Below are 25836 nucleotides of genomic sequence, written 5' to 3'. Positions count from 1 at the left end.
AGCCTGGTATAGCTACCTCCTGAGAGACTCTGTCAGTGCATGTCAAATACTGAGGAGGATGCTCTCAGTCAACCATTGGACTGATCACAGGGACCACAATGGAGGAGATAGAGAAAGGACTCAAGGTACTGAAGGGGTTTGCAGCCCCATAGGAGGAACAATAAGATCCAACTAGTACCTCCAGTGATCATAGGGACTAAAGCACTAGCCCAAGAGTACACGTGGAGGGAACCATTTCTCTAGCTGCCTATTTAGCAGAGGATGGCTTTGTTGGTCATCAATGGCAGGAGAGGTCCTTAGTCCTGTGAAGGCTCAATGCCCTAGTGTAAGGGAATGCCAAGACCAGGGAGCTGTAATAGGCGGGATAGTGAGCAGTGGGAGGGGGGATGGGACTGGGGGTTTTAGGGATAAAAGCAGGAAATGGAATAACATTTGAAATGTAAATAATGAAGATACTTAATTTAAAAATATTTTAAAAATAATAAATAAACTGAACTTCTAAATTATCCAGAGATTATGAGACTTGAGAAGGTTTTGGCTAATGTTCCTAACCTGGTTGTCCTGGTATAAATCAAGACAGGTTTCTTTGTGTGCTGGGGAGGGTAGTTGAAGGAAACAATTTTAATTTTCATCTGGAGGTGGCTTATTCCCTAAGGATGAGGAGGAATTCTGACCATGTCTGTCAGGAATGGCACGGTACCATACATTGTTGTCCCATTTCCAGACTGTAGAGCCCCACTGGTTTCTGAGCCTTATTGGCTGTTTGCTCTTGTCTACAAACCCTGCTCTCTCTTTTGGAGTAAATTGTCCGCTATTATATGAACTTAATTTCGTGTTTTGTCTTCCTACAGGATGTTGAGTAGCTGCTTAAGTAGTTTCAGGACAACTAACCTTAGTGCTTTTATATAAGATTGAGTGGGATTATCATTCAAAGTCTGCAGATGACCTCCAGAAATCAAAGAAAAGGAGTCAATTTGATAATCCTGAAATAAAATAACATGGGAAAAGCTTAAAAACCAGTGACTGGACAAGCTAGTCATTTGGAAGAGGTGTTCATCAGCCTCTGGTTCTATCTGTACCTTCAAAGTCTACTCAAGGCTGGACTAACCTGAAGGAGTAAACACGAATCTCAAGGAGCACACAGTGGCCATGGAATACTTTCTCCAAAGATAGATTCAAACAGTCTACAAGGATGACAAACAGAACTCACCTGTGGAATGGGAACACTCTGGCCGCACAGTCTTATTCTGACAAAGGCTCCAGAATTCAAGATTACGAACCATAAAAGTAGAGCAAATCTGTGTGTAGGACACTATTGTCTCATCAAGCCTGGGACGCACCAGGGCATACAGTAGGCACATGTTTGTTGTAAGGAATCCCTACAGGAATGAGAAGACAGGATGAAGATGCCAATATCATCTCTCTAAAAAGAAGACCTGAGAATGTTAACTCATTACCTAATTTGTAGAAAAGTCTGTGCATTCCCTTTTAACTTCCAGCTATGCATCTGTTTAAAAGAGAGAATGAGAAAAGGCACAATGGGGAAATCCCAGCATCTTCAAGAAAACACCATTCTCTTCAATCACAGGAGAGTGGGTTAGGAGTGCCTCCCCCACCCACCTGCACAACTCTTCCAGGGAAAACAGAGGCTTTAGAATCTAAGTGCAGACTCACATCTTACCTGTGAGAAAGGCATTCTAAGTTAGATCATACCAGTCCACAGATACTAAATGAAACAATGAGAAAACCTTTTCAGAAGCAATTGCCCTCCACCCTACCACTCACTCTCCCTCCCTTTCTTTTCTCAGACAGGGTTTTTTTTTTAACTCAGGAGGGTCTTGAACTTTGGATCTCCCTGGTTCAGTGTTCCCAGTACCCAGCTTTGAAAGACATTTTTCAAACAATATTTAACACCAGGTGTCAGAGTCTAAACTTCTGAACTTCTAAGAGTATCAGAAGCCATTTTACAATTATATATATAAAAAAAAAGTCACCACTGTGGGTGTGATTGGTAAACACATTCTTGCACATTTCTGCATTTTCTTAAACTTTATTTACATTATGCTCCACCCTTAAAGTTTTGGTCTAATTATCTGCAAGTTGGATAACTATCTCACTCTGTCTCTCAAAAATCCCCCCAAGGACAGGAAAGTTAAGTAAGGGCTGGAGGGTCATTTCTGGGGTTGTCTGGTTTTGTCCCTAAAAGACACCCAAATCCCCGGACCCCTTGGGGCAGGCAGAGGAAAGCTCTTCAGAATAGCTTGGCTGCCTGGAAGCCACAGCTGGTCTCTTTTTCTGCGCTGTCTAGCAGGGTCACCGGTTTTATCTGGGGAAACTCAACTCTTAACTTTAGTTAGGCCACCAGCAGCCCCTTGCCCAGCACCTTCCTGGAACCCATAGCCAGGGCTCCTGGCTCACCTGACCAAGTTGGGGTGCTCAAATTCACCAGGTGCCTTAGCACTGCCACCTAGCGGATGGTGGAGAGCCGCATGTCCTAATAGCTGGTCTGCACTCATATGAGCTTCAGAGTCCTGAAGCAGCCACCTTTCTTCAGGTAGCGGGCCTTGAACACCTACCCTTAGGTGCCTTAGCAGATCTCCTCCAAGCACTCATACTGCTGATAGGTGAAACTCAGGCTGTCATTCTCCATGCTGGCTGCAGGCTATCGGTGCAGCACAGTGGAACCAGGATGTGCACTCCTGCCTTACAGGCCTTAGGGATGCCTGGAGTCGGAATCGTGGCCACAGGGCAGGACTGACCAACCTCCTTGCCCTTGGGCGCAAGCCTCGTGCAGCCTCCAGGAAACTCCACCTAGCCAAGTCTCTGTGCTGGGCCGCTGCCACTGTGGAGAGCACCAATCCCACCTCTTCACCCTCCTCAGTGATTACAGAGTCTGCCCACAATCTCTGCACCTAGGAGGAGGAGGCAGGAGGAGAAATCGTGATCAGTCTGCCCTGGAGACTTCCACCGGGTTCCACCAGCTCCCTTCTCCTCCCCTCTACTCGCCCTGGCTCCCTAATCAGGCTGGGTTTCTAGGAGAAAAACCAAGTTACTTTTCTTCCCCAACAGGGCTCATGCAATCTTCGGAGGATAAGGTTGCTGGGGCCCCTGGGGGATGAGGGCCAGGCAGGAGGCAGCAGGACAAGAGGGGGCATGCTGAGCAGCCCAGAGTGTGCCCAGAGCACAGGGGAGGGGAGGCGCCCGGAGCATCAATGTTATGGCTCAATATTTATACCTACATAGTTGTTCTCCTTTGCCCTCCCTCACTCCGGGGGCCTAGTCGTGTGGGGTATGGGGCGACCTGGGGGAGATCTGAAGCTGGCATGAAAGCACCTGGGGTTCACCAGTGTGGGGCCACAGAACAGGGATGGGGCTCCTGGGACCCTGTAACCCAATGCTGCAAGTATGCTAATAGGGGTGTCAGACATCTGCTCAGAGATTGCTTCCTTTCTTTCTACTTTCAGTTTTTCTACAGGGAGACATTTGAAAGGGACTCATTCTCACAAATGGTCTTTGGGGTATGGCAAGCTTAGTGGGAGACCAAATTCTGCCTCTGACTTGGAGGACCTCCCTGGTGGATACTCTGGGAGGATAGACCATCTGGTAGGGGAGTGCTGGGGCTACTAGAGGTAGGAGAGCAAGGAGCCCTGGAAGGGGAGAAGTGTTGTGCCCCCGCACAGATAAAGCCCACATGCACAGGATGAGTGTGCCCCCAGGCCCTGGGCTGCTCCTGCCCAGGGTGTGCATTTGAACTGCAAAGCTTTATATGCCCCAATATAGGGGAATGCCAGGGCCAAAAGAATGGGAATGGGTGGGTAGGGAAATGGGGGGCGCTATGGGGGACTTTTGGGATAGCATTGGAAATGTAATTGAGGAAAATATGTAATAAAAATATTAAAAATCAAAAAAAAAAAAAAAGAAAAGTAAACTTGGGGCATGAAGCAAGAGTGCACACTTGCAGGGATTAAACCATGGTGGGCTGTGTGCACTACTCCATGCATAATGAACCTGAGGGGTCACCAGCAGGAAGCCTGGGCCAAGGTTTTTACTCCTTAGTTGGGAAGATGGGGCCCATACCCACACCCCTCGGGAGGCTACAGAGGGAACTTGCACAGGGGAAATAAACGTGGGGGCACGGAAACACATTCTGCAGCACAGAATCCCACCCAGATGGTGCACGTTCAATTTTAAATGTGACTGTCCAAGTAGAGTCAGTTTGGGGAAGCTCGATGAAAAGTGAACATATGAGTATTTTATACACGAAATCTGTTCAAGCTGGCATAGGACCCTGGTATCAGGGTGTCCCCGCTGTGGGAGGTTCCTCTGGAGACTTCTAGCTCCCCCCAGGTGGCCCCCATAACCTACCCAGTCCCAATGTTAACCCAAGTAGATTCCGAGGGGCCACACAGCCCCCTACACCCCTTTACTCTCACACACTGGAATCCTAGCCGGGACCCCCGCCCCTCAATCCACCCACGAGAGTCTTTGGCCCCTTTCCTGTGGGCCAGGGGCGCCGGCCTCCTGAGAAGCTGGAGTGTCTGTCTGCCCCCACAGGCATTTGCCCCTAGAAGCAGGTAAGTGACTACTGTGGCCCAGGTGAGTGGCACTCTGCGGGCAGGGGGTTGGCACAGCCAGAGAGGGCGGAGGGACAGCAGAGTGCACTGCCCATGGGCAACCCAGAAGGCTCAGGGGCCTCTGGCTCTAGCCCTGGCTGGGGGCCCGAGTGGAGGGCAGAGGGGCTTGGACCTTCTAGCCTCTGAGAACCACCTGGGGGTGAACATGCAAATTAAAGCCTTCAGGAGCAAGCAAGCAAGGCTGTGCTCCCCAGTGAGCAGCTCAGAACTGGGGACCTGGAGGGCCGGGAAAAGGTAAATGAAAATTTCCAGTTCTCACTGCAACCACTCTAGTGGGGGAATCTAGCTACTGAAAATAAGTGGCATGAAAGGCATCCAGTGGGATTCTGCATCGGGGGTCTGCAGGGTTTCCACCAACACTTAAGTTCCCCCAGAGTTGGGGTGTTGACAGGATGGGTGAAGGTTATCAGTCTGATGAGGACAGAAGAAAACAAAATAATGCAAAGTACTTATGGGGGTTCCGTGGTATGGCAGATAACAACATTTTCTTACATGCAAAAACCGGACCTTATTGAGGAGTGGGGTGTGGGGCAAAGAAGATTGGCAGGATGCCATGCAGAAAAGAAAATACCAATCTGTCCAAGCACTTTTCACTTTCAGCTTGAGCTACATTTGTTTTGTTTTCTCTCACTTCCTTTCTGCCTCACAAAGCCCTATCTTTTCTTTTTGGACAGAGGCTATGGTTTGGGAATGGCCAAGCACACTTGTGGTTAAGGATCTATTTGAAGGGGCTGGTGGGGTCACAATTATTAAGTGGTTAGAAACTGTTGAGGGCTCACCAAGGTATTTCTGGAAAGCTAAAAAGATTCAATTTCAGTATTAAAAATTACTGCAAAATAACAGACACGTGCACACATAAGGAAGAGTGCTCAATTTAAGTACTTTATTGGGGACTTTGAGATTTGAACCTTTGTAAGAATGTCTCTTTTACCTGAGAAAAAAATGGATGCAGCTACTTTAGGTGAGAATGAGAATTTTGGTGAAGGGGAGGAAAGGTCTTCAAGACTTTCTACAAGGAGTAAAAGAAAATAGCTGTCTTTGAAAATAATTCAATATTTCCCCAAATCTAGATCTGTAGATCTCAAAACTTTTAAACATCTTAAAGCAAGAGAGAGAAAAAAGTACAGGAGGGGCAATTTCTGTACTTTGTAGAAAAATCAACAAAATTCTGTTTAAATTGGAAATATTGCTTTTAAGATTTTTTTTATATTAGACCATGTTACTAATTTCACCCTAGGTTTTTTTTTTTCCTTTTTAAAATTAATTCTGTTGCAATATGAAGCAAGGTTAAAGGAATAAAAGTTGCTATAGAAAACTGCAAACGGTTTTTTACTACAGGTGAATTGTAGTAATTTTTTAAAATAATAAAACAGAGCAATGATGTGCCTTTAAACTTAACTTATAAAACACATTTTGTGTTTGAGCGCATCTTCTAAAATAAAACCCAGTTTCTGAGCAAATTTTACTTATGGTTTAAGATGTATCACATACACAAAGCAAATTATTAGATTTTATACTTATAAAAGCATTACTACCAATCACTAGGCTCTTAGCCAAAGATACAAGTGAGAGCCTCCCCCATTTTGATGACTGTTCACACTTAGCAATGCTTTTTAAAACAATTTATTTGCTGGTAATTAATATGCTTATCTCATCTAAAAATAATAGTCAATAAATAGCTGCAGGAACAAGCACTTGGTGTCATGCATTCATTTAAGTAAATAATTAATTCAAAAAAATAGTAAGTGGCAAATAGCTTATAACAAAAGAGTGTTTATTCTATACTATGTAGTATTTTTAATTATAGTGTTAGAAAACAACTGTTGCCAAGCAGATGACAATTGTCATGGTTTAGATTACAAAATCACCTGGGCAATGTCAAAAACAACCCCCCAAACCAATGAAGCTGACTGTATCAGATTTTACCTCTCTTGGTGTCCTCTTTTCTTTTCTGCTGCAACTTATGTTTTATGTTAATTTAGCATTGTGTACTTTCCCTGGTTATGGTTCACATTAAGTACCAGCTGGTTAAAAATTCAGACCCAAAGAGTTACAATGGCTTGCATTAAAATATTAAACTAGGGGTTGGGGATTTAGCTCAGCGGTAGAGTGCTTGCCTAGCAAGCACAAGGCTCTGGGTTTGGTTCACAGCTCTGGAGGGAAAAAAAAAACAAAGAAAGAAAAACAAAACAAAACAATAATAATTAATAAACTATAAGGTTGTTTTTGTTTATGGGTATCTTCCTCTGTTGTCAGCAGGCGATCATAACAAAATTTGTGCAAAGTTTACAAACTGAACCAAAGTCTGACTCCTTTGTTGAATATCCTTCACATGAAAACACAGCATTTAAGACTCATGGCTGGACCCAGTGTTTTTATACTGATACTGCCAGTCATATTCCACAGTTGCAAATCAAAATCATCTTTGTGAATTTCTTAGAATTCATGAATTTAAACTCTAAACTGGGAGTTTAGTGTTACATAAAGGATATGTGTCATATGGGAAGAATTTTATGTCAAATTATGTAACTTTTTGTTTTCCCTTGAATAAAAATTAAAACTTATGAAGTTCTAATGTAAAAAAAAAAAGCAGTGAATGAATTCTTTGCATACTTCTATGACAGTGAAAGGCTGGGAAAATCTCTAGGAATTGGAGTGTGAACTGAGACTCAGTACAAGGTCTATGGGCACAGAAATCAAATGTTGAAACAGCTTAGAAGACAGATCAGGACGAAATATATTGAGTCCAGACTGATGCTGGGGAGTCAATGAACAATCCAGAGAACATTGGCTCAGCAAGAAAGGAGCAGGGAGGAGAGGTACTCGGGCATTTCTTGAAGTCAACCTTTGCTAAAAATGAGTAAAAAACTCAATTTTTCATAGTTGGTGCATTCATACAGGAAAGGAGTAGATGGCTCAGTCACTAAAGGTCCTGAGAGGCCACACTGAGCTGACATTCATGAGTTCTCCATTATTTATTAAGAACAACGCACTTGATTCAGAAGTTTACATGACCTATACACCCAGCACTTCTCTCTCTGCTACTATCTGTCATGGTGGAGGATTTTCTCAGGGTTGTCTCTTCCCAGCTGTCAGGACACTGGCAGGCTTTTCCTCTCACCTGTTTTGGTCTCAACAAAGTCTTCCCTCACCCACCAGAAAAATCTCTTCTTGAAATTTGAGCCTCATTGTGAGGTAGCAAAAGAGTGGAAACAATTTATGGTATTAAAGATGAGGCCTTTGGAAGGCAATGTGGGTTAGATAATGTCATCAGAGTAAATTCTTGCCTTTTGCAAAAGCCTTCAAAACAAATGGTTTCCTAGAATAGTTTCCCAACCAGAGAGCAGGATAGCATGTGGCTCATGTATTTGCAATATGGTTGTGGGAGACAGGCTACTGATTTTAGATAGTCTTAAGTAGCCAGGGCTGGTCTTGTACACAACCCACTAACATGGTCAAGGTTGACTTTGGATCCCAAAAGCCATCCTAAATATTTGAATATCAATAATTAAGAACCACTTCTTCATTTCTAAAATTAGTAAGTATTTCAAGTCTAAAATAGTTTATCTTTACCTTCTCTTAAGTTAGTATATAAATAATGATATCATTGTGTAACGATGATTTAATTTTTCCCATCAAGAGAATGTTGCTTTTTTTTCCTTGGACCTAAATGGTTAAATGGAACCAATGATGGAAATCTTCTGTCAAATTTCCCTCTGTAAAGAAAATGCTCCTGATTCCTGACTAAGGAACAGAGTGTGGTGTGTGTTTCTGGTTGAGGCCTCTTATCAAGTTAAGGAACTAAACTAGATTTCCTTTTTAGAAACCCATAAATGCGTGCCATCTTGTATCAAAAGTTTCTTCTGAGTGTGATGAGAACAACGTTTTTTTTTTTTCACAGAGATATTGTCAAGACTGAAGCTTCTGTGTGCAAAGCAGAGATCTGCTGTACTTTTCCCAACTCAGTCCATGACTCAGTTTATGTTCAAATAATGTATGATCTTATTAGTAATGCAAGGTAGATGAATACCTCTTGTGTTCTCCTCATGGGTAATAGTCTAGACCAGAGTGAGATTATGTCTCTCTTTCTGTCTCTCTCTGTGTCCCTAAATTATGTTTCTGTGTGTCTCTGTCTCTCTGTCTCTGTCTCTCTGTCTTATTCTGTCTCACTCTCTGTCTCATTCTGTCTCTGTGTCTGTCTCTGTGTCTGTTTCTCTCTCTCTCTCTCTCTCTCTCTCTGTCTCTGTGTCCCTCTCTCTGTGTCTCTTGTCTCTCTCTCTCATGGTGGTTTTGAGACAGTGTTTTTGTGTGTTATTCCTAGCTGTTCTGTACCTCACTCCATACACCATGCTGTCCTTGGGAGATTCAGGTTAAATCATGCACCACAAATGCCTACTGCCTCAAAATACATGCCTTATTTTCATCTCTCCAATTCTACATAATTCCCCATTCATCTGCATTTTCTTTACCACATTTAAAAAGCTAACACACTATTATATTTCACTGATGTATGCTTAGAGTATAACACTACTTCCCTTACAGCTATTGGTCATTGCTAATATGTATTAGTGTTGCTAAAATTTTTCTGTAGAATAAGATTCAGGACATGAACCAAATCCTTGCTCCAGTTTTTGTTTTCCTGCAATAACTAGCTGGGCTGCAATTCTCACATAAAATCTTCCAGAACACCTGGCCAACATAACCATATATTGGTCATTAGTGGTGACATTTTCCATTCTGTCCAGGTCAGTCTTCATAGCATAGAAACTGGCTGGACATGTATTAACCTCTTCTGGATAGGTTCAGTACTGCAAGGGGATCTATCACACTTTATCTAGATATGTTGTATATTGCCTAGTATCTTATTCTGGAGTCTGGGTATTTCATGTGGATTTGCATGGGGATCCAAAGGATCTCTTCTGGATATGTTTGGCATTGGAAGGTGATTGATAGCCACCTTTTAATATTTTGAGTACCAAAAGGCAATCTATCCCACTCTCTGGAAAAGGCACTTTGACTTCAGGTCAATTTGAGTGAGGTACTCAGCAGGAAGGCAAGAGCTGTCCTGTGTGACATCAGAAGTCCCTTCCCTAGATGTTGTATTGTAACCTGGAGAGCCCTGGCATTGTCTGTGATGTTACTAATGTTGTGGTGACTCCAACTGCTCTTGGAGCATTCATTAACTACCTTTAAGGTTCATCCTTAGACATGCTGACAAAACTGAGCAGGCTTCTTGGAGGAGAGAACAATGAACCTACAGAGACCAGAAAGAGGCAGCCACAAGATGGCCTTTGGTCTAGTGTTAAAGAGAAAGAATTAATGGTCCTGGGGAAGTGACTATGAATCCTGGGCATGAAAGAGGGAGCTTCCTAGAGAAGGTGGGCTTGAGCTTGGAATTCCAGTAATAGAATCAGGAGCTTGGGGCTTCTGGGAAGCAGTTTGTTTGACAGGGAGCAGGAATTGTCAAGGCTGCAGCTGCTGTACAAGAGCTCCTTAATTTCATTCTGACCGTCAGAAGAGGGCATCAGGCAGCAGACTCCTCCTCCTTGCTCCTAGGCCTACACCACAAGCTGACTTTGATCTTAAGATGCTCTCTGGATGTCTTTGGTACTGGATGGCAATCTGTCTTATCCCATCTTCTGGATAATTTGGGGACTGAGGATCTAGCACCCTCTTCTGAGTAGTTTTCATAATGCATAGAGGACTTTCATCCTTTGCTGTCTGCTTTGAGTATAGGAAATAAATCTAACCCATTCTTCTACTCACTGAATTTACTCCATGACACAGGCTTCAAGGATCACGTGAATTCAGGCTATGTCCTGGACTACCCTCATGCAGTGGATGTCACATTCTGCCTCCTATATACTGAGACCTTCTGTTGCTTATTAAACTCAGTATCTTGATGCCAGGACAACACAGGTTGGGGTTCCTTAGTAAGGGATAAAGGGCTTCAAGACCTCCCTCATGGGCCTGGAAGGGAAGACTACCCTTCTAAAAAGTTCCCAGGAAGTCTGTGCCACAGGTCCTGGCCCACCTCAACCCTGTTACCATTTTTTCAAAAATATATCTTCAGAACACAGATTCTCAGTTGTAGGTTCTTATTGCTACACAGCTACCGACAGCAAAAAATCAGTATTTGCAGGGAGGAGACTCAGTATCAGGATGGCTATATATAATCCTCATGGTATTTCAATGTGCCACCAAGGTGAACATATAGACAAAGAGCAGTGCTGACTAAGGTGGGGCTCCCTGCACATGGAGACAGCATCACCTTGCAACAGGCCCCACTGTAGACTCCAGATTCCAAGGATGCATGGACCCATGGGGGTCACAAGCACATACACATACACACACACACACGCACACGCACACGCACACACACACACACGCACACACACACACACAGACACACACACACACAATTGGTCCTCTATGAGGAGTCCATGTCTGTAGGCTTTTGCTACACTGCATCCTTGGTGTATTGCTTTAAGTTCCATGTATGTCTGATAGCAAAAATCAAGGAAAGGATATTCCAAGTTCTCAGACATTTACTACTTTCATCTTGTACACAGGCAATCACAGCTTGGTGGTGCTAAGCACTAGGGAATCCAGGACCTACTTGCATCACATCAGATACTAGCTGACAATGCCCTCCAAGCACAGCATGGCTGACTAGCTTATGCCATCCAGAGCCAGTAGGACTGCAGTATGTGCTGAGGTACATGACTAGCCACAATGGTTGGGAATGATATCCTATCTTGAGAATAGCTGCCCTGATTTTAGGCCAAGAAGTGGGAGTGAGTAGGTAGGGGAGCAGGGCAGGGGGATGGTATAGGGCACTTTAGGGATAGCATTTTAAATGTAAATGAAGAAAATATCTAATAAAATAAAATAAAATAAAAAGAAGAGGATACTTCTCAAAGAGTAGCTGAAAAGCTCTTCCAGATACTGGACCAACCGTTTTACCAGTCCCTTTGAATTGTGTCAAACCATAGCAAAGAATTCATAGACAAAACTTGTCAATAAACAGTGAATGATTTATGGATAGATGGGAAACTTCATGGTGCATTCAGACTTCAGAGTTCTGGTCTCATGCAGTAAAGAAGATTTCATTAATGAAAACACTACAAAACACTTAGTAGAGTGCAGGAAAAGGTGGATGGGCCTCCTTCTTACTTTGGGCCTATTGTACGTAAATACAGGGAGGGATTCATCCCAATACTATTTGATTGGAATGCATGCTGCATTGCTTTCCATGCTCAGAGATAATCAGCTACCCAATCTATAACTATTGCTTTTTCATTACCCATTTTCTCCAGTTCTCCATAAAGGCTATTCATCTGATGACCTGAGAGACAGATTGGGCTTCTGACTACCCCACCATCCCCCCAGACACTTTGGAGCCTTGTCATAGTGATATTACATAGCTCAAGAAGGTAGACAAGACAACATAATCAATTTGGAAAGGCTTTACATGATTTTTCCACTATTTTACTGGAGAGTTTAAGTATCATTTTAGCATGCACTCAGCACACCCAGGTCAAGAAGGCAGAAGGAACAGATGTCAATGCCAAACAGATCCCCTCCTGAAATGATGGATCCATTAAAATTGAGGTTTCACTGGGCCAGAGGCCTTTCCATCCCCTATCCATCGCCTATCCATTATATTGAGTCTTAAGCATCTCATGAATACAGGATCATTATGCAATCTGGAACAGTCTCAGGCCTGGAACTGAGAACTCAAAAATGTAGAAACTGGAGAAGGGATAGGTAATGGGACTATGGAGCAGCAATTCAATATCCCTGTAGGCCTTTGTTCACAGATACCTATTTTGTGTGGTTGTTTTGGAGACGGGAATAATGTGGGATTTTATCTTTTGAAGAATGGATGTAAACTTTACAAGTTGATGCCCTCCCTGAATCTGCCTTCCTCTATTGCCAAGTATAAGGGAGTTGTCTTTGCAACGAAATGGGGTTGTAAAACAGAGATTTAATGAAAACACATGGCTCAGTATAGTGAAACAATGTGTCCTTCCAAGGCATGTGCAGACTAAAAAATATAATCCAACTTGCATAAAAGTAAAGGTGCAGGAGGATGTTTTTGGCCTCTGGGAAACAGAGCCTCCTGAGGAATAGGATTGTATGTTACATGAATACACCCAGAACTAGATTTATATTGAAGAAGAATCGCCCACATCCAATGATGCTAGAGCTTTAGATCCTATCACAGATGAGCTACCCATGCCATGGCCCTAAGAAAATCTCCCCATTCAAATCATTTGACTTGTAGTGAAGCAGAGAGAAATGTCTCATTTTGGAAGGAGAAGTTGCCAAGAGTTAACCCCTGGGTCAAAAGAGAGACTCCAGGAAAGGGCACTTCAAAAACTGGTCAAGATGGGGCAAGCTGGCAAGCAGGTAAGCCATGGACATTCCCAGTGACATCATCAGTAGTTACTTCCCTTGACAATCTCTTGTATCCAGGAGAACCTTAGAATCTTCAGTGATGTCACCAGTGTTGTGGTAACAAGAGTTGCCTGTGAGGTATTCCATTATATCCTAATGGGTTCCCAAGCAGGTATGTTGTCCATGCTCCTCGGGGTATTTTGGAGGGAGAATATAATACAAACTGAGACCAGATCAAGGCAGAAGGACACTGTCCCTCTATCATGTTGGGAGAGGGCAAGAAAGAACTGGTCATGGAGAAGGCACAGTGAGACCTGGGCAAGGTTGGGGGAGATACATGGGGGATGTGTACTTCAGCTGGTCATTGCAGGAATACTGCGTTTGATCTGGATCCTTCAGATTCCTTAATGGTTAAGCCAGAGACAAGAATATCTGATGATTAGTTTTTTAGACAGTGTGGAATTGACAAGCCTGCAGTTGATTTGCTGAGAGATCTTTATTTTCCTGTGAATGGCAAATTATTCAAAGACCCAGCTCTATGAGATTAACAAAGTGTTGCTCTCAGGAAAGAGTGTTGAAGCACTCCATGCTGATACAGTTTCCTCTAGGTTACATAAGCATGTGATGCCAAGAACTGAGAGCTATATTCCCCTGCTCATGTATCAAGGTTTCAGACACTTTGGTATTGAACAAGTATGATGTGGACTGATTCACAGTCTGGGGTCAGTGTAGTAGTGTATGAGCTCTCATCACACATTGTAAGAAGCCTAGAAAGGTGTTGGCTCATGGAAAGTTAGGGGCTGGTGTTTATTGTCTATTTTCTTGTGCTAAGAGGGATGGAATAAGTTGTAAGATATGAACTGAAAATGCCCTCCAAGTCTTCTTTCTGGAGCAGCTTATTATGAATTTCAGGCCTGGGAGATTGCAATAGGTTGTCAGGCATATGTTTAGTGATGGTGGATGGGAACAGGGACACAGCTGAGGAGACCAGCTTGAAGATAGCTTTCCTGCTCTTTCAGGGATTCACAGTGTCTGTAGATTTTCTTCTTCCTCAGGCTTCTGTGTGTGACAATGCATGGTTTCTGCTTTCCCTGCCCTACTTTCTATACACGTTTACTAGTGTTTATCTACTTACAGGGTCTGTTGTGAAGGCACCACCCCAAACTCCCAACAACAATGAGCAAGAGAAAAGAATCAAGAGGTTGGAGAAGCTCAAAAGAGATCTCCAGAACATAAAAAATGAGAGAGACAAACTCCAGGGAATCCTGGCCAAGTACTCTAACAAGGATTTGAATGACAGGTAGTCACTGTGCCTACTTCTTTACTATCTTGGGACCTTCCTGTTAAGCACAGATTCCCTCGTAAAACAGGACACTACAACTCCAGACTGTCCACATATCCAAACTCATTTGGCTGATTGGAGTTTCAACACAGAACTTGAAGTTCAGATAGGAGTGAGATGGGTGTCACAGGAATTATGATGCCTCCAAAACTAAATCAGAGCCTTTAGCATGAATCACCATCTGGGGATGAAGGTAGTAATGTGTGAGCTCTCATCCTGCCTTTTAAGAAGCTTGCACAGATGTTGGTTTGGGGGATTTGCTAGGTATTGTGTGTTTATGGCCTATCCTTTTAAAATTGATCTGGAGGTAATTTGGGTGCAATTGACCCTGCCAACAGCTGGAGTGGCCTCGTCCCACATATTACCTCTCAGTATGATGGGATTGGCTGCAGTTCATCACTGCTTTTCTCAGATTTTATTCTTTATACGCTCAGATAATGCCACATCATTATATTTATTTAGCATTCTGATTGAGTGTGTGTGTGTGTGTGTGTGTGTGTGTGTGTGTGTGTGTGTTTGCTTATCATCTGGAGAGTCTATGTAATGTGATAGGTCATTATGTTTTGCCTGACACAGTTTCTAGGAAATAACAGTGAGGAAGCAAGGAAGGATCATTCTGAGCAGCACAGGAATTGACTTCTGTGCTTACATTCGAATCTCCTGGTATATGTTATAAAGGCTTTTCCCTGTAGATATGATTATGTCCTTTGGGAATTTTTGTAGTAATAGAGCCAAGGATTGCCAAATCCTTGTCTAAAAACAGGAGGAGAGTCATAGAGATTTAACGTGGTCCCAGGCCTGTTGCACAGGTTCCAGGAAAGTTCGTTGAGAGCTAATCTATTATTTCAAGCCTCTTCAGTGAACTGAAGCAGGTGAGCTCCCTGCCATTACTTCCCTGTCTCTACTGGCCCCAGGCCAAAGGTAATAAATTTAATAAGCACCAAGTGGAACTGGTGACAAGGAGCTAGGTTGTGGCATACATGGGTTGGGGTAGTGCATGATTCTCCTTGAATAGAAATGATTCTTGTACCCTTGGTTCACGGGATTATTTATTCCTTGGGCCATGTCCTCCCACAGGATCAACTTTGAGACATTCATGCTTGAGATGCAACATGATCAGGTGATGACTGACCTGAAGAGAATGCCCAAGGACATCAGTGAGGCCTTGTACAAGTGCCAGGACTTGACTAAAGAAAATGAATATTACTGGTGAGTGACTAACATGGTCATGAAGCAAGAACTAGACACGGGATATGTCTGTCCATATGTGTCTTTGAAACAAAGTGAGGGCTCAGGTTCTATACTGTTTTCTCTAACAGGAAGCCTATCTCGTTTAAAGCAAGCCTGTAAGATTTTAACATCTTGTACTCTTTTTGGCAAAGTGTGTAGAGTCTGTGAGCCCCTCAAGTCATAGTCCTTTACAACTAAGTATCCTCAAGATAGAAAATGTTTACACCATGATGGAAATATTTATCAACCTTGAGCCTCTTGGGCTCTGAAATTAGATTCATAGATGAGGTTTCCCTGAGGAACATAGAACGACTGTGTGCTGCTTGGGTGTCTTCTCTCCTAGAGAAATTTTGCCCTATACCTAAAAACAGGTGGTTTTTTAATACTGTAGACATATAAGCACATATGGACCCCATGTACCCTTCTGAGGGATACATGAGTCCCTGTTGGTGTCAGTGGTTTCAGAAGTACCTTGGGTTTTCTGGAAAGTGGCTGGCCTATGGATTTGACCTCTCTCTATGTGATGCTCCACGGACAATCTGGATACTTGTCTGGGGCTGTCTGGGTATCAAGGCTCATGATAGGGGAATGGTCCTTGGAGGAGTGGGAGGAAGATGGATATTGCCTGGAGTCATCATATTTTGTTTGTGGATCAGGTTCAGGAACTGCCACCTCCTGATTGAATCTAAGCTCATCCAGCTCAAAGTCAGGATGTTGCAGAAGGAGAACAGACAGCTGCTAAGGGAGCAGATTGCCTTTGAAGAATGCAACATAGAAACAAAAATACTATGTAAAGAAGGCAGCCAGAAGATCAAAGACAAATATAGCAGGCAAGCAGCAGGTAGGCTGAATGAAGCATCAGGGGCAAGTTGCCCTAATGTGTAAGCATAAACACAGTCAAGCCTATGCAACTGTCCTGAAACTTATGCAGGCTCTCTGCTATGTCCCATCCAGTTGTACAATTCTGTGATCATTACCAAGACTTTCTGTGTATTTGACCTTTTTTCAAGAAATTTAATTACTGCCATGCCTTCTCCTCGTCCTCCTCGTCCTCCTCCTCTTCCTCCTAGCAGTTGGACACCTCTAGTTGGCCACTATAAGGCAGAGGAGATCCTGGACCCCTTATACCATCACGTTCTTGCTCTATGGTATGGAGAGGTGCCTCAGGATGCCACTTCCTGAATTATCTAGGAACCAGGTCCTCTGTTCTGATCTATGGCAACTCACTCAGAGGGGCTTGTGCCCAGTCCCCTCCTAGGACAGTAGGGCAGCCTCTAATTTTAATGTTTTATAATTAAAGTCTTTAGTAAAAAAGAGTAAGTTCCACAATATACATATTTTAAAAATAAAAATTAGACTTCTTTGACTTTCTTGCATAAGTTAACCACCTAGACATTCAAGGTATGTCTGATTGGCTTCACCAAGAGGATTCAAAAAATCCTACTCTGCATCCCTCTCCTGACATAGGTTTCCTTAGTATGTCATGGCCCTGGCTTTGCTTCAGTACAGATTCCCCCTCAGAGTTTTTCAGAGTGCTGCATTTCAGAACAATCATTGCATGTCAATTCACTAGCCTCATTTTGACTGACATTGGAGATGATTTTTATATCACATGAACTGCAACGTGTTGAAATGTTCCTGTATAATAACCATTGTTAACTCTTTTTATTGGTGCTACCAGGGTCTTCTGAGATGTGGCCAGGGTAGGTTTAGGAGCAGAATATATTTCAGATGTTCTTTGACCCCTCTTTCCTAGGACCTTGAATCTTGTGTGCCAGGTTGTCTGTGCAAGGCTTACACCATACTTGTAGAATCAGCAAGTATATGCATGGAAAATGTTCCTGACAAGGAAATCAGTACAGGCCAGGGCACAGAGGCTGGGTTAGTCTAAGAGCCTTTTACACATCTTAGGTCCCAATAATTCCTCAAGTGACAGGAAATGTTCTGAAACATAGCCATCTTTTCATAGCGGAGGTTGTGTCTCTATGTGTGTGTGTGAGTGTGTGTGTTTGTGTACATTTGTGTGTATGTGTCCTCTTGTCCATGGGTGTTTAGTATGTGTGTTTTGTATTTCAGTAATGGTAGGTGCTTGTTATAGTTGCTTCATTATACAAGTGTGTATTCATGTACTCTTTTTGTATGTGTGTGTGCATGTGTCTTTGAAGGGATGTAATTGTGGGTCTCTGTACATATACGTATGTAATTGTGTCTATATATATTCATACATTTGCTTGGTCATTAAACATCTTAAATGGTAATGGAGGAAATCTTTAATGAGAATTGTACTCTGTCAATTCATATTGCATTTTAAGAACCTCAAACATAGTAGCCCATCTTCATGCCTATCCACCTAGGTCACTAGAACTAAAGAAGACAAAAAATGGTATAAAATCTGATATTCCAAAATTTGTAGATTGAAAAATACTTATCTGTTTTGATTTTATTTGTAGGAAAACAAATAATTGTGGTACCTGGAAGTAAGGAAAAGGCTCCTATGTCAAATCCATGTGCCTGAGAGTCAAAAAAAGCTGGCTAAGGCTTTGTGTTCCTTCTCTGCACTTGGTGAATAGTGATTGCCCACTGGAAGAGCAACAACAGCACCAAAAACAACAACGTAAATAATGGACTTTGTGTGAATCTAAGGGGCATGTCTCTCTTAAAAAGAAAAAAAAATGGCATCTTCTAACGGAACTGAATATGTTTGCTATGTATTAGTCAGTTTGTTTCACTAGCATTAGAAAGGTATGAGGAAGAATTTATTAACATCTCATCACCAATAAAAATTAAGGTTTTCAAAATTATTATTAATGTTAATTATTTATTTATATCCAGATCTCAGCTTCACCCTCCTCCCTTCACAATCCCTCTTTCCAGTGGCTCCCTGCTATCCACCCTTCCTACCCTTCTCCTCAGAATTGAGAAGGCCTCCTATGAATAACAACCAGCCTTGCATTATCAAGGTGCAGTATACCTAGGTGCATCTTTGTCTTTTCAGGCTAGATAAATCATGACAGTCAAGACAAGGGGATCCAAAGTTAGGCAATATTGTCAGAGACAATCTCTTCTCTAGTTTTACGATTCCCACGGGAAGACCAAGCTATGCAACTGTTACTTCTTTGGAGAAGGCCTAGGTTCATCCCCCATATATTCTCTGGTTCAAAGTTCAGTCTCTATGAGTTATTCAGAGCTCAGATTTGTTGAAACTGTAGGTTATCAAGTGGTGTCCTTGATCACTGTGGCTCCTTCAACCCTGCCTCTCCCTCTTCCACAGAATTCCCCAAGCCTCTGCATCTGTTTCCAGAAGCTGCTGAGTGAAGGCTTTCTCTCTAACAATAGTTATGCTAGATCCATGGCTGCACATATACACGAATATCATTAACTATGTCGGGGGTGGGGAGGCTCCATTTCTTGGCATGGGTCTCAAGTTGGGCAAACCATTATTTTGTGCTTTCATAAAATTCAACTTCATCTTTTACCATGCACATCTTAAAAGCAAGAAAATGTGGGTCTAAGTTTTGGTGGCTGAGTTGTTGTTTCAGTCCCTCCACTGGAAGTCTTGTCCGATTACAGGAGATGGCCAGTTCAGAATCCAGACTTTCCAATTTGAGTCTAGAGCCACCCTAAAAGATTCCTGGGGTTTTCCACTGTCCTGGGATTCTAGCTCTTCCCAGAGAGCCTCCCACCCCCAATACAGGTGCTGCTATGAAGAGAGGTATGCAAGTGTTCTTGTGGTATGGTAGAGCATCATTTACATATATGCCCAGGCAAAGTTCAACTGGGTCTTGAGGTAGAAATATTTCCTGTTTTCAGAGAAAGCATCAAGTTGATTTCCAATATGGTAGGACAAATTTGTACTCCCTCTAGCAGCAGTGTTATCCTTGGCACACATTTTCATCAGCATGCGCTGTCCCTTGAGATTTTTACTTTATCCATTCTGAGGCCTGTAAGATCTCAGAGTACTTTTGATTTGCATTTCCCTGATGATGATGACTAAGAATATTGAACATATCCATAAGTGCTTCTAGGCCTAGTGAGATTCTTCTGTTGGAATACTCTCTTTAGATCTGTACCCAACTTTAAAATTGGGATAAAATTTTATTTAGTTTGTAGATACATAGTTTGGTGAGTTATATAAGAGTTAGTGAAGATCTTTTCGCATTCTGTAGGTTGCACTTTTGCCCTTTTGATATTACCTGTGCCATTGTGAAGCTTTTCAGTTTTATGAAGTCCCATTTATTAAATTTTTGCTATAAGTGTTAGACCTGTTGGCATTCTGTACAGGAAGCTGTCTCCTGTGTGATTGTGTTCAAGGTTATTCCTCCCTTTCTCTTCTATCAGATTTAGTATATCATGTTTTAGATGAGGTCTTTGATCCAGTTGGACTTGTGTTTTGTGCAGGGTGAATAATATGGGTGTATTTTCATTCTTTAACATGCAGTCATTCAATTAGACCTGAGCCATTTGTTGAAGATGCTTTTTTTTCCACCCCACTATACAGTTTTAGTTTCTTGGTGAAAAATTAAGTTCTCATCAAGGTAAGGGTATTTGCTTCTGGGTCTTCAGTTCAATTCCATTGGTCAAACTTTCTATATCCGTGCCTGTAGCACTTTGTTTGGTTGCTATTGCTCTCTAGTAAAGCTTAAATCAAAGATGGTGATGCCTCCAGAAATACCTTTACTGTAGGTGATTGTTTTGGTTTTACAGGGTTTTGGTATTGTTTTGTTTTTTGCTTTTGGTGGTGTTGGTTGTGGTGGTATGGTTTTTTGTTTGTTTTTTGTTTTTGATTTTCTTTCTTTTTTTTTTTTTTTTGGCTTTCCATATTGAGTTGTGTAATGTCCTATCAAAGTCTGAAAAGAATTGTGTTGGAAATTTAATGGATGTTTTGCAGTGAGTCTGTAGATTGCCTTTGGTAAGATGTCCACTCTTACTATGTAAATCCTACTAATCCATGAAAATGGGAGATCATTTCATCTGGTGATAGTTTCTTCAATTTCTGTCTTACAGGTGTGAAAATTCCTGACATAAAGGTCTTTCATTTGCTTGGATAGAGTTACACCAAGATATTTAATATTATTTGTGGCTATTGTGAAGTGTGTTGTTTCCCTAATTTCTTTCTCAGTCCAATAGATTGTAGGCAACTTTATGATGTACCACTTGCTCAATGCTATATACATGTGCTGAAGAAACCTAGTTGTTAATTGGAAACATCTAATACATATCCTTGAAAGACACAACAGACTTTGTTTGATAATGAGTGTCTTTAACTCTAGGTTTAGACATTGGTATTCTTGTGTTCCACGTCTATAGCTAGGACTATAGATACTATCTTCAAAACAGTAAAAGAAAATGAATATAATGAACTCGTGGGATGTCACAATAGTGACGGTGATTGCAACCAAGCTGGAGACCAGAATTTGATCTCCAACAATTGAAAGACAAGAGTAAATTGATTCACAACTTGTCTTTTAGGCTTCACCCAAGTGTGGGGGCAACAAGCACAGAGATGGATACAATAATTCATAAGTGTATAAACAATGCACAACATGATAAAAATAGAGGGCACATGCCACAATTTATGGATTGTTATACCATAAAAACCATTACATTGACCACTATGTATGTGTCTTGTGAAGAGATTCTAGCCTACATCAGACTCTCCTGTCCTTATCCAAGTTTCTCCTTCCCTTCCACTCTGACATACCCAAATGGGACTCACCTAAATTCATTGTCTATTGCTAGCAAATAGGGTTTAACGTGAAGGCACAGGACACAGTACTAACCTGATGCTGAGCCTTTGCAGTCAATGCATCCTGAAAGGCTTAGGATTTACCCATCACAGAAAGAGTCTTCAAAAGTAGCTTTGAATTACACTCTTTCAAAGACGTGATTTCTTCCCCATGCTAATATCAATCTTCTGAGTTTAAAGAAGCCCCACACCCTACAGAAGGGACACTTTAACTTCTTCAATAACTGAATTTGAAGTACTAAGCCAGAATCCTAAAGGTTCTGTGTAATTCCAAAGCTTGAAAACTACCTGAAATATGGCATGAATAGCTGGACAGACATTCATCTGGAGGCATCTTCTCTGTCAACTTTTCAGGATGAAGAGCAGGGCCTTGTCCTCTACCATACTCTGTCCATCACAATAGGTTGACACTTTTCCTAATGAAACTGTTCATGCTAAGATGTAATCTAATAGCTTACATAATTTGGCACAAATCATCCCACTACACATTAAGGCAGGACACCATTTTCTGACCCAGACTGGTAACACTTAAAGAAAGAGACTCTAGTTAATTCTGTTTCCAATGATATACAGGCTACTCACAAGCAGAGTGGCATAGTTTCCAGTATTCCTTGAGATGAATCTTAGGAGTGCTTCCTAAAAAGGCTAGCATGTTCTGGTTTCAAAATCCACGTTGAAATATGCAGCTACCTATGAGTTAAAAAACTCTTTAATTCCAATATCTTTGCAGATAATGCATAAATGCAGGGCTATTCAGGCACTGTCTAGGAAGCTAAGCAGATCACAGAAAGAGTAACAAGAGATCTAGGATTTGTTACAGGCTTGACAACACAATGAGTTCAATTTATCTTATAACTGTCAGCCTGCCTACAAAGTGACTGTGGTTTCTGAAAAACAAATAAAAATTACCTCTTGGATTTTCCAGTGTACACATAGCTGCCCCTGAAATTTAGTCTGCCTTATGTGGAAATGAGCCATGAACACAGACAGGTATACTTAAGAAAATCCTGTTTCCTGGTTGACTCATAAACTTCCAAGATCTGCCACCTGAAGCAGATCTGCTAATGTTTCAAGGACCCTGTTTGGTCAACTCATTGTTAATCTCCACCTTCTGGGGACCTGAAAAAGAGTAGTGGCTTCAAGAATGGTGGAAACCTTAGACCTTTCTCAGTCTCCTTGCATGGATTATCAGCCCAAATAGGGTGAATGTAATAAAACAAATTGAGCATTTTCTACCTTCATGATCCACACTGAAATTTGGTGTGAACTCTCAGCAGAGTTCATGACCAACAGGAGCACCTGGCCTCCCTTCTTCCCAATGGCCCTTACTGGTGTCCCCCTCCATTTTTTCTATTCTCTTTTCTAATCTGAACAATCAGCCTTGGGAACACAGATTTGGAGTATTTTGCCATTTCGTTCAGAATCTGTGTATTGCCTATGTCTCCCTTTAGGACTCTGTGAATCAGCCTGAGTTCTTATTAGAGCTTTTTCCAGCTCTGCATCAGCAGATACCCATGGGAGCTTCTGGCCCCCCAGGCAGGTGATTTTCCAAAGCTCAGATAAGAGACATGACTGTGAACAACACCCTGACTCCTGCAGATGGATATCTGATGAACAAACTCCATGACTAGTTGTACAAGGAGGTCTTTGGGACTCCTCCAAATCTCCTTGCACTGCAGCTTCCCCTACAGTTTAATGGGGATGCCTTACATATTCAGAGGATCAATCCAGTATCAACAAGTTGGCAACATACTAGCATCCAGAAAGGCATGGTCCAGGAGAATCTGAGAGTCCTACATCTTCATCTGAAGGCTGCTAATATAACACTAATTTCAAAGCAGCTAGGTTGAGGGTCTTGACACAATGTCACATCTACTCCAACAGTGCCACACCTTCTTATTGTGCCAATAGGACAAAATGGCAATGCACATACTAAGAAAACATCTTTACCAACCCTATATCTGATAGAGGGCTAATATCCAAAATATACAAAGAACTCAAGAAGTTACACTCCAGAGAACCAAATAACCCTATTAATGAATAGGGTACAGAGATAAACAGAAAATTCTCAACGGAGGAATCTTGAATGGCTGAGATGTACTTAAAGAAATGTTCAACATCTTTAGTCATCAGGGAAATTCAAATAAAACTGATCCTGAGATTCTACTTCACAGCAGTCAGATTGGCTAAAATCAAAACTCAACTGACAGCTGATGCTGGCAAAGATGTGATGAAAAAGAAAATTCCTCCATTTCTGCTGAGACAACAAGTTGGCAAAAATCACTTTGGAGATCAATCTGGCAATTTCTCAGAAAGTTGGAAATAGTTCTACCTTAAATGCAGCTATGCCACTATGGTGCATATAAGCAAAAGATTCTCCAATACATTAAAAGGAATATGCACCAGTATATTAATAGCAGCCTTATTATATAATAATCAGAAGATGAAAACAACCCAGATGTCCCTCAACAGAGGAATGGATACAGAAAATATGGTACATTGTACAGTGGAGTACTATACAGCTATTAAAAAAAAGACTTCATGAAATTTGAAGACCAATGGTTGGAAGCTGAAATATCATCTTGAGTTTGGTATCCCAGTCACAAAAGGACACACATGGTATGTACTTTTAATAAGTAGATGTTAGTCAAAAAACTGCATGGAATGCTCATGAAACAATTCACACACAATATGTAACCCAGAAAGAAGGAAGACCACACAAAATGTGGATGTTTCTGTCCTACTCAGAAGGGGGAAGACAAGAATGTTTGGAGATAGGAGGAGAGAAGGATCTGGGATGGAGAGAAGAGTAAGAGGTAAGAGTGGGCTGGTTCAGATATGGGAGGAGATAGGGAAGAAGTACAGAGGGTAACTCATTTGAAAGGAGGTCTGTAGCCATGGGGGAGGGGGAAGTGTTTGTAGCCACTATAAAGTCCCAGATGCCAGGGACCCAAGAGATTCCCAGGACGCAACATGGAGGACATTAGCCTAAATACCAAACAAAGGGCAGGTATGAACTATACAAACCATATTCAGTGAATATGCATGGCCACAGTTGAAGAGTGGGGCCAGTTAACTGCCTCAAAAATACTAATTCAGAATTACTTCTCTCAAAAGAAAATGCAGAGATAAAGAAAGGAGCAGAGATTGAAGGAAAGGCCACCCAGAGACTGACACACCTACTGTTCCATCCCATTTGCAAACACCAAACTCAGTCAATATAGCCAATGTGAAAAAATTTGGCGCTGACAGGAACCTGGTCTCTCTCTCTCTCTCTCTCTCTCTCTCTCTCTCTCTCTCTCTCTCTCTCTCTCTCTCTCTCTCTCTCTCTCTCCCACAGGGGGATAATCTTTTTGTGTAACAATGATAGATAACATATGTATCAAGTTAGGATTATGGGCAATCAGGAGATGTTTCAGTGTATCAGTACAGAGCAGTGCTTCTCAACCTTCCTTTTTTTTTTTAATATTCTTTTATTACGTATTTTCCTCAATTACATTTCCAATGCTATCCCAAAAGTTCCCCATACCCCCCCCCACTTACCTACCCACCCATTCCCATTCTTTTGGCCCTGGCATTCCCCTGCATTGGGGCATACAAAGTTTGCAAATCCAATGGCCTCTCTTTCCAGTGATGGCCGACTAGGCCATCTTTTGATACATACAAGAGCTCCGGGGTACTGGTCAGTTCATCATGCTGTTCCAACTATAGGGTTGCAGATCCCCACAGCTCCTTGGGTACTTTCTCCAGCCTGTGAGCATCCACTTCTGTGTTTGTTACCCCGGCATAGTTTCACAAGGGAGAGCTATATCTGGGTCCTTTCAGCAAAAGCTTGCTAGTGTATGCAATGGTGTCAGCATTTGGAAGCTGATTATGGGATGGATCCCTGGATATGGCAGTCTCTAGATGGTCCATCCTTTCATCACAGCTCCAAACTTTGTCTCTGTCACTGCTTCCATGAGTGTTTTGTTTCCAATTCTAAGAAGGGGCACAGCGTCCACACTTTGGTCTTCATTCTTCTTCAGTTTCATGCGTTTAGCAAATTGTATCTTTTATCTTGAGTATCCTAAGTTTTGGGCTAATATCCACTTATCAGTGAATACATATTGTGTGAGTTCCTTTGTGATTGTGTTACCTCACTCAAGATGATGCCCTCCAGGTCCATCCATTTGGCCAGGAATTTCATAAATTCATTCTTTTTAATAGCTGAGTAGTACTCCATTGTGTAAATGTACCATATTTTCTGTATCCATTCCTCTGTTGAGGGGCATCTGGGTTCTTTCCAGCTTCTGGCTATTATAAATAGGGCTGCTAAGAACATAGTGGAGCATGTGTCCTTCTTACCTGTTGGGACATCTTCTGGATATATGCCCAGGAGAGGTATTGCTGGATCCTCCGGTAGTACCATGTCCAATTTTCTAAGGAACCGCCAGACTGATTTCCAGAGTGGTTGTACAAGCTTGCAATCCCACCAACAATGG

The 25836-nt window shown here is 42.1% G+C and overlaps 1 protein-coding gene and 1 pseudogene across 1 annotated transcript; one reads left to right on the top strand and one right to left on the bottom strand.

Annotated features, from left to right (window-relative positions):
- Positions 1-2353: 2353 nt before the first annotated feature.
- Positions 2354-4358, bottom strand: LOC147001697 (uncharacterized; annotated as a pseudogene).
- An 8670-nt stretch (positions 4359-13028) lies between these two features.
- LOC147001696 (uncharacterized) lies at positions 13029-18378 on the top strand. Its single transcript, XM_085828848.1, has 6 exons — positions 13029-13049; positions 13116-13344; positions 14175-14337; positions 15457-15588; positions 16266-16450; positions 18060-18378. Exons 1-6 carry the CDS (start codon positions 13029-13031, stop codon positions 18122-18124), a joined length of 795 nt encoding a protein of 264 aa, XP_085684974.1. The 3' UTR covers positions 18125-18378.
- Positions 18379-25836: the final 7458 nt, after the last annotated feature.

The sequence above is a fragment of the Mus caroli genome, unplaced genomic scaffold (genome assembly GCF_978045245.1).
Source record: "Mus caroli unplaced genomic scaffold, Mus_caroli_1 scaffold_12, whole genome shotgun sequence".
Taxonomy (NCBI): Eukaryota; Metazoa; Chordata; class Mammalia; order Rodentia; family Muridae; genus Mus; species Mus caroli.
This window is presented reverse-complemented; position numbering and strand designations above follow the sequence as displayed.